Source organism: Pipistrellus kuhlii, unplaced genomic scaffold, assembly GCF_014108245.1.
Source record: "Pipistrellus kuhlii isolate mPipKuh1 unplaced genomic scaffold, mPipKuh1.p scaffold_m20_p_2, whole genome shotgun sequence".
Lineage (NCBI taxonomy): Eukaryota > Metazoa > Chordata > Mammalia > Chiroptera > Vespertilionidae > Pipistrellus > Pipistrellus kuhlii.
This window is the reverse complement of record NW_023425515.1, coordinates 147,906,311-147,919,308: the sequence shown is the minus strand read 5'-3', so window position 1 is coordinate 147,919,308 and position 12,998 is coordinate 147,906,311. Positions and strand designations below refer to the sequence as shown.

General features: G+C 35.5%; 1 protein-coding gene across 19 annotated transcripts in view; it reads left to right on the top strand.

Moving 5' to 3' along the window:
- Positions 1-12,362, top strand: part of SRSF11 (serine and arginine rich splicing factor 11) — a 36,992-nt gene extending 24,630 nt beyond the window's left edge. For 5 of the 19 annotated variants that reach the window (XM_036446952.2, XM_045584476.1, XM_045584477.1 and 2 more), the window contains 8 exons: positions 168-217; positions 2,132-2,259; positions 3,844-3,925; positions 4,331-4,462; positions 6,341-6,430; positions 9,715-9,810; positions 10,745-10,883; positions 10,990-12,362. In XM_036446952.2, coding sequence (XP_036302845.1) covers positions 168-217; positions 2,132-2,259; positions 3,844-3,925; positions 4,331-4,462; positions 6,341-6,430; positions 9,715-9,810; positions 10,745-10,883; positions 10,990-11,187 — 915 coding nt within the window. In that variant the 3' untranslated portion in view covers positions 11,188-12,362. Of the gene's footprint in view, positions 1-167; positions 218-2,131; positions 2,260-3,843; positions 3,926-4,330; positions 4,463-6,340; positions 6,431-9,688; positions 9,811-10,704; positions 10,884-10,989 lie in introns of those variants that run through there. The other 14 variants (XM_045584471.1, XM_045584470.1, XM_045584469.1 and 11 more) reach the window with 11 other exon arrangements.
- The last annotated feature ends 636 nt before the right edge of the window (positions 12,363-12,998 follow it).

Below are 12,998 nucleotides of genomic sequence, written 5' to 3'. Positions count from 1 at the left end.
CTGTCACATTTGCCTGGCATTGTAATTTTGTTAGTCATTGATGTGCCTGGTATGTATTTTTCGTAGGTTTGCCAGGGTCTCCTAGGACATTTCAACATCCTGAAAAAATAAAAGGAAATCGTTATTGCTTTACATATTCTCACTGTTATATTTTGTTTTGTTTTTAGTCTCTTGCTGCAGATCAGCTGCTGAAGCTTATGAGTACTGTTGATCCCAAGTAAGGATTTTTTTTCTGTGTTTCCATTGATGATATGCATATAGTATTTGAATGTCTAGACAACAGTTATTTTTTTATAAGCTAAAAAAGAAAGTTCTCTCAAGGCATGTAATATGTAATTCAGTTTTCTAGAAACGAAGAAAAATCCAGTGTGAGTCCATTTATAAGAGGATTTTGATTTTGTCTTAGTGTTAAGTGCTAGGGGATGAATAGGGTTGGAGACAGAAATGAGGGAATCACAATCCTAGAACCAAGGACTGGCATATATCACCATAATAATGGCCAGCATCTTTTTTTTTTTTCTTTTTAATATATTTTTTAAATATATTTTTATTGATTTTTTTTTTTTTTTTTTTTTTTTTTTTTTTTTTTTTTTACAGAGAGGGACAGAGAGTTAGAAACATTGATCAGCTGCCTCCTGCACACCCCCTACTGAGGATGTGCCCACAACCAAGGTACATGCCCTTGACCGGAAACGAACCCGGGACCTTTCAGTCCACAGGCCAACCCTCTATCCTCTGAGCCAAACCGGTTTAGGCATGGCCAGCATCTTTTAGGTGCTTTGAAAAGTTCTCTTTATGCTGTCATTTTTCTATTTCCTACTTGGTATACATGTAACAAAGTCATGGTTACTTTCATTGGTAATTTGTTAGAATGTTAAGTTTGAATTGAATGATTTTTCTCCTTGGTGGAAGTTACTATCAATAAGTGGAAGAGTATGGGAAAAGGGAAGACAGGATTACTTTGATGTATTAGTTTGTGGGCTTTTTCTTTCTTTTTTTTTTTCTTTTTTTTTCCCCCCTTAAAAACGATGAGAAAAAAATCCAAGTGGTGGGTACATGTCTCACCCAGCTTGTAAAATGAAATATCAATAAAGTTGAAATTCCTTGCATACCCATCCATTTTTATTTACATTTCCCTATCTCCCCACAAATGACTATTGTCCTAAATTTTGTCTCTAATTTTTTTCTCACATATATAAACCCTTAAAGCACATGTGTCAAACACAAGGCCCGCGGGCCAAATCCGTCCCGCCAGGCCTTGCAATGTGGCCCGCATCGCGCTGTCATCACTGCACTCCTCTGCGTTTCCATCACAATGACAGTTTATGATTGTTCAGTAAACCATTCGGCCCGCGATTTAGGCTGGATTTTAGATTTTGGCCCCTTCTCTGATTGAGTTCGACACCCCTACGTATATCTTTAGCCTTTCTGATCCGGAATTTCATGAGTAACTTTGGTATGCCATCAGCCTCTGCCCCATTTCTTCCACAAACTTAAAATGCTCTTCCCCAATAGAATTAAAACGTAGAAAGTTTTTAGGTCATATGAAGAAAAGTTTCATTATTCAAAAATCTTTAACATTAGCATATTTCCAGTACTAGCATTTCTTAAAATGTGTATGGAAATTTGATGAATGTTTGCTCAGCAGAATTAAGTAGGCATTTTTCTTATTTCAGATATCCTGAGTCTTTAAAATTCAGGTGGCATTTAAATATTCAAAAGGGTTTAGTATATTATTGTCGAAACCAATCTGGCTCAGTGGATAGAGCCTTGGCCTGGGGACTGAAAGGTCCCAGGTTTGATTCCAGTCAAGGGCATGAACTTTGGTTGCGGGCACATCCCCAGTAGGGGGTGTGCAAAAGGCAGCTGATCAATTATTCTCTCATCGACGTTTCTAACTCTCTGTCCCTCTCTCTTCCTCTCTATAAAAAAATCAATAAAATATATTTAAAAAAATATATTCAGAATGGTACTTATACTATGTATAGTTTTACAAAAAAAAAAAAAAAAAAAAGAAATGTAATCCTCCCCTTTCTTCCCAAGGAATGGCTTACTAAAATGTTACATGAAACATGTTTATTTGAAATGCTATTGTGCATTTTAAAATATTTGATTTTTGGTTCTGTTTCAGATTGAATCATGTAGCTGCTGGTCTTGTTTCACCAAGTCTAAAATCAGATACCTCTAGTAAAGAAATAGAGGAAGCCATGAAAAGAGTACGAGAAGCACAGTCCCTAATATCTGCTGCCATAGAACCAGGTAAAATATGTTCACGCACTTTTGTTGAATACTAAACTACATGATGGTTTGCAAATATGATTCGTGCATTAGTTTGAATATTTTTTTTACTTAATACTCTAGTCATTTTTTAATTTTTTCAATTCTGATAAAAGATCATTTAGTAGAGTGATTTCATTAGGGGGCGGGGCAGGAATTGTAGTTGACACTCAGACAAACTTGGAAATATTTAGAGACACTTAGTTATTGTGTTGGTACCAAATGTATCCTGTGGGCAGAGGGGCAGGGGTACTGCTAAACATCCTTCAGCATACCCTGCTTTGGATGATCCATTCCAAAATGTTAGTAGAGCCTAGGATTATCTAATAATTGATCTGGTTTTTGTTTGGTTTTATTTTTAATTTATAGTTTGGGATTGTCCTTTATCATTTATGGTTGTTATGTGGCAATAGCCCAATTGATTTTAGTCTTTTATTTGACCAAGAGATGATGCTTCTGATGATGCCATTTGTTTAAAGAAAAGCAGACCTTATTTTTTTTTGCAGATTATCTTTTTGAGATGGAATGAATGGTTATCCTACTGTTGTCCTATGTTTTGATCTTTGGTTCCCCCCATTAAGTATTGTTTTATTTTTCACTGTTATTTCTTAGTAGGAAGATGTTTTAGTAGGTATGGGATTTGGAAAATAAGTACAATATTGGATGAATTAATGCTAAGTGCTTTATGTGTGTTACCTCATTTAACAAAATATTATCCCAAGGTGACATGTCAAATAGGAGCTTTAATTTTCAGTGCACAACTGGATCGTTGATTCCAAAGCTAGAACACCATGCTGTAATTGTGTTTAGTGAAAACGAAAACGTATAACCAAAATGACTAAAAGTGGTTTCTGTATGATCTTTTTTCCAATGTTTTTTAAATTAATAATGGCATTACAATAATTTGGATTCTAATAATAAAAGACTCTTGAGTGTGAAAGAGGACTCATTCTCACTGAGATGATTGTTCATCAGTGTAATGGCTTTATTTCTTTTGTTACCTGTTATTTAAAAACTAGGAAATTGGACAAATCATTCCTCTATTTACACAATTAAACATTGGTGAGGAAGAGGAGAGACAGATTGTGCAACCATGCCTGTTTTCTCAGTGGTTAGAATGTTTTCTCATGGACCAAAGGAATAATGTATTAATCTCAGTGAAATGTAGTTAAATTTGGGAAAGTAATACCTAGGAGTGGAAAAGGGGACTTCTTGTTTATAAACCTTTAAAGAATAAAGGGTTTAAAAGATAACTCTTTTCATAGATTATTTTATGGACACTGGACAGGCTCCTGAGTCTAAAAAATGAAATTATTAATTTTACTAGCCGAAAATCAGAATTCTAATTTGGATCTATCAAAACACTACATAATTTGTGTCACTTCAATAAGCTTCAACATTTTGATTGTAAAATGATTACTTGTAACATTTCAGGATTTAATGTAAATGCTAAAAATTAAAATAAATTCTTACACAATCCCTAAATGGGATTACTTTATTAATTCCTGAATGGGATTAATCTATTTGATGGTTTTAAAATCCAGATTTTTTTTCTTTTAAATCCAGATAAAAAAGAAGAAAAACGAAGGCACTCAAGGTCAAGATCACGCTCTAGGAGGAGGAGGACTCCTTCATCTTCCAGACACAGGTTAGATAGATTGCTTTTAGTATTCAGTTGTACAAAGATAAGTTCTGTGTGCCATATCCTTCTTAATTTACTGACTCTTCACCTTGCAGCTACTGGTTAAACTGTGTCTAAGTAACCAATCCTATTAGCAGAGTGTGTAAATAAGTGTTCACACATGTATAAATGGAGAAACGGTATGGGCTAAAATAGGTGATTGCTACTTCAAAACTCAAAAACATTCAGGGGTAGGAGGAAGGCAATACAAGTCATTCAGATTTTTTTTTTTTTTTTCATGTGCTAGCAGTATTTTTAACTTTGCTGTTGTAGTTTCAATGGACATGGACTAGTTTGACAGGTTGAACAAACAGTATTCATATTTCTAAGGTAATAAAAATGTTTATTATATAGTGTATTGGCTTTCTTTAGGCGGTCAAGAAGCAGATCTAGAAGGCGGTCACATTCTAAGTCAAGGAGTAGGCGACGATCCAAAAGTCCCAGACGGAGAAGATCTCATTCCAGAGAGAGAGGGAGAAGGTCAAGGAGCACATCCAAAAACAGGTATAGTAGACTGTTGACATTGGGTTAGAAGACAAACATTAAGAGTTCCCAAGGCCCAAATACTGTGCTACTTAATTACAAAAGTGATGGTATTGGGAAATAGCAATAGAAGTGGGAGAAACTAAAGTTTGTTGAGACTAGCATTTGTTTCTCTTGTTTCCTTTGTAAACTTCTGATTTCTATTTATACCTGAATATCTAGGTAAGATTTTTGTGTAGTAGAAATTTTTAACTGTCCTACCACCTTTATTTCCTCCTATCCATTCAACCACCACTCAGGATGTAGTGCTACTAGCCATTCTTTGTGGTATGCCAAAGAGTTTATGACAGACAACCATACTTTAATTCATGTTTACATATCTCATCATTGACACTTAAAAATATGTATTAATGGAGTCCCGAAAGAGGATCCAAGATGGCTGCACAGGTAAACACCTAACCACAGCTGCACATAACAATTTCAATAAAATACAACTAAAATATAAAATGGAAATTGCCCAGAGCAACAGGAAAGTTGACTGACTGGAAATTCTACAACAAGAAGGAAAGAGAAAACCAGGAGGAAAATCAGAGGAGCTGTAAAAGCCTAAGGTACGGAGACACACTGCGGGCACAGAGTGGACAGAGCCGGAGAGAAGGGGGAGGCTGAGTGCCTGGCTGGCATTCCCTAGCGGGAAGGAGATAAAAGCTCCAGATTGTGCTGAACCCCAGATCCGACAGCACTGAACCTCAGTTCTGGGCCAGACCCCGGGGACCCAGGCTCATACAGAGGGAGACTGGGCTGTAAGGCGGGAACTCGGGGGAGTGAGTAAAGGCAGAACCCCAGGAGGCGCGCGCATTTTGCACAGAGAAGGGACCTTTGGCTGTGCCGTGAGATTGCCCTGGTGGGAAGGAGACGAAAGCTGACGTGGCTGACAGAAGCCAAGGCTGTAGGCCCTGAAACTCTGCCCCATCCAAGCAGAGCACGGAGACTTTTAAGGCTACCAACTCGGAAGCTGCGAATATGCCAAGACAAGGAAACAGATCACAAAGAAAGAAATGGAGGACAAAAAGCAACTGGATATAGAGTTCAAAACCACACTTATAAGGTTTTTCAAGAATTTCCTAGAAAAGATCCATAAGAGCCGAAGCTGGTTTGGCTCAGTGGTAGTGGTAGAGCGTCGGTCTGTGGACTTAAAGGTCCCAAGTTCGATTCCAGAAAAGGGCATGTATATTGGTTACGGGCACATCCCCGGTAGGGGGTATGCAAGAGGCAGCTGGTCGATGTTTTGCTCTCATCGACGTTTCTAGCTCGCTCGCGCTCTCCCTTCCTCTCTGTAAAAAATCAATAAAATATATTTTTTTAAATCGGTAAGACCTATTAGGATATGAAAAGGGATTAACTAGAAATCATAAGGAGTCAACAAGAAATAAAGAATATGTTGTCTGAAATAAAAAATATTATACAGAGTCCCTAAAACAGAATGGAAGATCGCAAGAATCAAGTCAAAGATTTGGAACATAAAGAGACAAGACACTCCTCCGCAGAAGCAAGAAGGCAAGAGAATCCAGAAAGTTGAAGCTAGTGTAATAAACCTCTGGGATTACTTCAAGTGAACCAACATCAGAATTATGAGGGTCCCAGGAGATGAGAGAGAGCATGATATCGAAAGCATACTGAAAGAAATAGTGACAGAAAACTTCCCCCACCATTTTTTCTTAAAAATGTTTAATCACAAGTAATACCATTCAAATTATATTTCTACATACAGTATCAAAATAATGTTCATATTTAAAAATGGGATTAGATCTCACTGCTTTTGTGTTTATTTGATGCATTATATAAGTTTTTACTCTCTGAAACTTACTAATGCATTCATAAATTATGTTCATTTATTAGAGACAAAAAGAAAGAAGACAAAGAAAAGAAACGTTCCAAAACACCACCAAAAAGTTACAGCACAGCCAGACGGTCCAGAAGTGCAAGCAGGTAAGGCATTATAAACTCCTGGCATTTCTTAAAATTGTTTGCAAGTATATGAATAGATTGTGAACATTGCATGTTTTCTAGTACATATAGGGATGGGCAAGTTCTTTTTACTTACTATTTATGGTTTAGAAGAGTTTGACATGCTTGGTGTAGAACAGCGTTGGCCAGCCTTTAGGACAGCGTGGACCATCAGTGGCCCATGGACCACCAGTTGGCGACAGCTGGTGTAGTGTGTATTTGACATAATATGGAGTTCAACAGAGGTCATTTTTATATTTGCTACATGCATTTTGTATCCTGATTTGAATTACATTAAATTTATTTTTACTACATAGTCATTCTTTAAATGTCCACGTTAATAGTCAAAGAGTTTTTTCTCCTATATATAGGGTTTCGTTGATAAAATAATAACAAGCAGTCAAGTTCAAATTCGTATCATTCTTAGACTTGTAATTCTGCCATAGTGTGAAAATTAATATGTTGCTAACTTTACTCCACAGGAATGTTTTTTGCACTGGTATTTAAACTTTGGTGTTTATATGAAACTACCCTGTTTCCCCGAAAATAAGACAGTCTCTTATATTAGTTTTTGCTCCCAAAGATGCGCTAGATCTTATTTTCAGGGGATGTCTTATTTTTCCATGCGCTAGGTCTTATTTTCAGAGGATGTCTTATTTTCAGGGAAACACAGTAGTAAGGACTGGCCGTACTTAGTAACTCTGTTTTCTTTCCAATCTTGTTTACACATTTTGCATAGTGGTTATTTTCTTATATTGATTATTAAATGCTAGGAGGGTCACTCTATATGCAAAAATTAATTCAAAATGGATGCATGACCTAAATGTAAAATCTAAAACTAAAAAATCTCTTAGAAAAAAAGAAAAGCAGAAGTAAGTCTTCATGACCTTAAATTTGGCAATGGTTTTCTAGATAAGACATCAGAAGTATAAATAACAAAAGATAAATGTAAATTTTGGATATCATCAAAATTAAAAACTTTTGTGTTTCAAAGAATACTATCAAGAACTTAAAGACAACCAGAGTGCTAGAAAGTAACTAATAATATATTTGAAAAGGGACTTGTAACTAAAATTTGTAAAAAATTATTACAATTCCATTGTAGAAAGACAACCCAATTAAAAAATGGCCAAAGACTCTGAATTGACTTTTCTCCAAAGAATATATGCAAGAGTCTGATAAACATAAAAAGATATACATTAGTCTATCAGGGAAATGCAAATCAAAACCACAGACACTAAGATGATGATTATAAAAAATAAAAATAAAAAATAAAAAGATGGTAACTAGTGTTGACAAGTATGTGGAGAACCTGGGACTCTTGTGTGTTGCTGGCATGAATATAAAATGGTGCAAATGCTTTGGGAAACAGTTGGTAATTCCTTAAAAAATTTTGACACAGTATTTTCACTTCTAAGGATATACCCAAAGGAAGTGAAAATATTACACTCAAAACTTGGTACACTAATTTTCATAGCAGTATTATTACTCATAATAACTAAAAAGTCCATCCAAATGTTCATTAACTAACGTGAGAACAAAATGGTATATCTATACAATGAACTATCCAGCAATGAAAAGGAATAAAGTACTGATACATGTTACCATATGGATGAGACTCATCAAGAAGTCAGTCACAAAGAACTATAAATTGTAGGATTCCACGGACAAGAAGTGTCCAGAATAGATAAACCTTTAAAGACAAATAGACAAACCTTTAATTAATGGTTGGGGTGTGATACCTAAAGGGGTTTCTTCTCAGCGGGAGGAGTATTTTCAGAAAAGGTAAATATACCAGGACCCCTTGCAGGAACCAAAATCCAAGAAGTTCAAGTCCCTTATACAGGGTATTCCCAAAAGATGTATGTACAGTTTAACAGCTGATACCTCAATTTTGAAAATTTTATAAACACTGCCTTTATAATTATTCAAAATATGTGTATACAATTGGGGGGAGAGGACACCCTTTATTAAATGCCTTAGATTAGAATAATGCATACAGTTCGCCCTCTGGCATCTTTGGATGTAAAACCTGCAGATACGGAAAGCCAACTATTTAAAACCAGTTGTAAGTATTTAAGAAAATGCCAATCTAGGTCTTAGGGAAAGATGGGGTGTGCAGCATGTATTTTTTCTTATCTTGCTAACTAGAGGCTTTTTTTTTCTTTTCTTGTTTTTGCCTATTCCTTTATTTAAGTACTTATTTATAAGCACTTTACACTGCTTAATTATTGGATCGCCTTAATATTTGATGAAAGAAAAGTTGTGTGTAATGTTTTGAGGACTCTAAGGGAGAAGGGGAGGGGTATGTGCCACAGAGGGCTGTAAAGGTAATATTTTGTTTGGTTGAGTTTTGTTTTGTTTTTCTAAAGCTTTTATAGATTCTAGACAACTGAAATTATGGGGTTTTACTTTTATTTTGTGCCTAAATTGTAATCTCACAAGTCCTAATAACTTTTGAGAATAGTAACCAGCAGGATTTTTTTTTAAGCCACACTTTAAACCAGAAGTGGGGAACATCTTACCAAGAGCAAGGAAGGGACAGTGAGAGAGAAAAACTGTGAGAGCAGAACATTGATTGGCTGCCTCCTGCAACCACTCCCCCCAAACCAGGGATTGAGCCTGCAACTTGTGCATGTGCTCTGACTGGGAATCAAACCAGCAACCTTTTAGTGCAAAGACGGTGCTCAACCGTGTGCAACAGCAGGCTAATCTTTAAGTTGATGATTTTGTATGGCCCACAAATGATGTTGCAAATATCCAAATGGCCATTGGTAGGAAAAAGGTTCTACACGCTGTTTTAAAGAGAGGGAAAAGGCTGTATTTCTTAAACAATGACTGCTCAAATCAGTTGGGGGCTATGGTTTGCCGGAGTATAGGGAATCAATTTGCTCCCATGTTAACATTAACTCTAGTTCTCTAAATTTTACCCAGTGAATTTAAAAGTAATGTTTTTATTATAACGTATGATCCTATACCTCTTCTGGACACTGATACATGAATCAAAAACTGATAGTTAATCTCCTTGAGTTTAACAAACCTGATGTTATGATAATGTGATTTTTTTTTTTTTTTTTAAGAATTGCTGGAAATTAGGGTTTTCTTGAGAACATTAAAGGAAAGGCATATAGTTTGGAAAAGAATTGTGATTTATTATTACTCATTTGATTCTTGAGCTCAAATCTATATTTGAAAATGTCCATCAAGACATATCTGCTATGATGTGTCTGTATTTTAAAGTGTAGTTTGTACATTTGTGGTCCTAGAGAGAGACGACGTCGACGAAGCAGGAGTGGCACAAGATCTCCTAAAAAGCCCAGGTCTCCGAAAAGAAAACCGTCTCGCTCACCGTCCCCTAGGAGGTAGGAATGCTAAATGATTTAGGTGTCCTCTTTCAACTTTCAGAACTTCACTTTCCATAAAATGCTTATGACTGTGCTTTTTTCTTTCATGACTTTAGACAGTTACAATAAAGATTGAACATTTTATGCCTGTAACCAAATTAGTTTTCTTCTGTTGCTGAGCATGGCTTGTGTCCAGTGTTTTGAAAATGGATATTTTCTATATTTTTTTAAAATATATTTTTATTGATTATAGATAAGAAGGGGGGAGAGAGAGAAACATCAGTGATGTGAGAGAATCATTGATTAGCTGCCTCCTGCACACCGCACACTGAGGATTGAGCCTACCCCTGACCGGGAATTGAACCTTGACCTCTCCTGATTCATAATTTGACACTCAACCATTGAGCCACACTGGCTGGGCTAGTCTTTTTTTTTTTTTTTTTTTTTTTTTTTAATTAATTTAATAAAGAAAAACATCAATTTGTTATTCCACTTATTTATGTATTCACAGTTGCTTCTTGTATGTCCAGGGGTGGGAAACGTCCAGATGGCGGGGCACACTAAATTCTGGTCTGGCCCTGCCAAGGCATTAGGGGTGAGTTAATTAAATGTTTGACCAAATACAGCAGGCTAATTTTTTAAGTTGATAATTTTGTATGGCCCAGGAATTGATATAAAAATTCAAATGACACTTGGCAGAAAAAAGTTTCCCCACGCCTGTTGTACCCTGACGAGAGATCAAACCTGCAACCTTAGTGGTGTATCAGGACAATGCTCTAACCAACTGAGCTACCAGGCCAGGGCCCTGTATCCTCTTTATATCATGTGAACTTGGGTCAAGCTTAGCATCTAAACAAGTTAAAACTTACTGCTATGCTTATGGGTAAAAATTATTAAGCATATCCCTTAAAGCATCTTTTTTTTCTTTGAGAACATTTTCCTGTTATCCTAGGCATAAAAAGGAGAAGAAGAAAGATAAAGAAAAAGAAAGAGGCAGAGATGAACGAGAACGATCAACAAGCAAGAAGAAGAAAAGTAAAGATAAAGAAAAGGACCGGGAAAGAAAGTCTGAGAGTGATAAAGATGTAAAAGTATGTTTACAAAACTAATTTATTTTGATATTTTAGGTGGTACTAGTTCTTACAAGAATTGATTTTTCTGTGAAGACATTTACTTTTATTATTCTCCTTGGCAAAGCAGGTTACACGGGATTATGATGAAGAGGAACAGGGGTATGACAGCGAGAAAGAGAAAAAAGAAGAGAAGAAACCAGCAGAACCAGTTTCCCCCAAAACAAAAGAATGTTCTGTGGAAAAGGGAACTGGTGATCCCCTGAGAGAATCCAAAGTGAATGGTGATGATCATCATGAAGAAGACATGGATATGAGTGACTGAATATGGCCTCCATGAGAATCCACCTGTATACATGCATCAGTGTCATTCCTTTGTGTGATTTCTTCATGCTGTATTTGTTCATCTCAAACCTTAGATGTATACAGCTCTGAGCTATAAATGGTTATAAAGCTCCTGATATTGATATTACTTACATCCAAAAGTTTTTGGAAAATGCTGTGTGGGTAACCAATTCTTGACGTGGTGAAATCTGATTGAGAAACCAAGCAGCTTGACTATTCTGGCACTGCTTCATAACAGAAGTGAAAGGCTGCATGCATCTACAGCAGGCATGGATTGTTTATGTTGTATAATCTCCTTTATTAAGTAAGTTCACATAGAATTTCTAGAATTTGATTCATTGCCGTAATAGAGCCATGTAGAGAATGCACTGATTGCATGTTAATTGTGGCAGGAGTATCCTCATTGTCATTAAAATCTTCCAACATGATGGATCTACTTAATGGTCTTGTTTGTTCACATGACAAATTAACATTCTTATAGATACATCTGGAAATAAGCATTTGAATTAGATAATCCTCTAAGCCTTGTGGCTGAAATTTTGTGGCTTTTGTTTAACTTGGAAAGGTTATATATGCACTAACCTTTTTTGATGGCTGCTTAGGCTTTAATTACAGAAACAAGATTTCAAATGAAACTGTCTTTGGCAGTAAGTAAATAGCATATTTTGAAGTAGAGTTGTATACTTTTTCATAAGGTGTTTGGGAATTTTTTCCCCTGAAATAATTTATTCCACACCTGTATCATTGAATGCTAACTGCCTATCCTGAGTCCATCTGTAAAACAGTTATCTCGTCCTAATTTTCAATTTTTCACTTTAATTTGTTTTAATCTTAAGTGTTGGAAAAAGGGGTAGTGCATTTTAAATTGACCATATGCTTTTAAAGTGAGACAAATGTACTTGATAATGTACTTTTTATTTTATCTCAAGTTGTATAAAAACAAATTTGTGTTATTGTTACTGCAGTAGTAATCTTATGCCCACAGTGATTCCATGTTAAATGCAGAGTAGTTTAGGCAACTGTTTTCTTAGTTACAGGAGTTTCCAGCTTCACTTTTGTGCAGTAAAAACAAAAGTAGGCTACAGTCTGTGCCATGTTGATGTACAGTTTCTGAAATTGTTTTACAAGACTTTGATAATAAAACCCTTAAACCTATGTTCATGTTCCTGTAAAACCGTATTTGTATTTATTTACAAGCTGTTGAATGTATGACATTTACCTCATTCATTTTACAAATCAAGTACTTTCTCCTACAATCCACATATTTACTATACAATCCTATCACTGTAGCGATTAGTTACCATCAGAATTGTTAAAGTTGCTTTAATTTCTATCTAAAACAGTCTATTTCTTAGTGTAAATTTCTTATTTTGGGTGTAGGGTTTGGGTTGAGTAAAACTATGATAAATGGTCCCTCCTGTATCTACTAAATTTATATTTTCAATGAAATATTTGCCTTTGCTGGAATAGTATAGCAACTCAATGGTATGTATCTACTGTACAATACTAAATATATTTATTCATTTATGAAATGAGTAGTGTTAGAGTGGCTGGGATTAAGGGAGAAATGAGACTTGGAAGTATAGCTCTTAATCCAGGTCTGATAATTTTTTTAACTTTTAAAATTGAAATGCCATATAGAAAAGCAGCATTCTTTTTACAGTTTATAGTAAGTAACTTTTTAAAGATTTTATCAAAAGGAATTTTGTCTATAGTTAAGAAGTTCTGGTAATGGCCCTAAATAGTCATTTTAAAACAGTTGAACACAAGTGACATTTAAACCTACAAAAA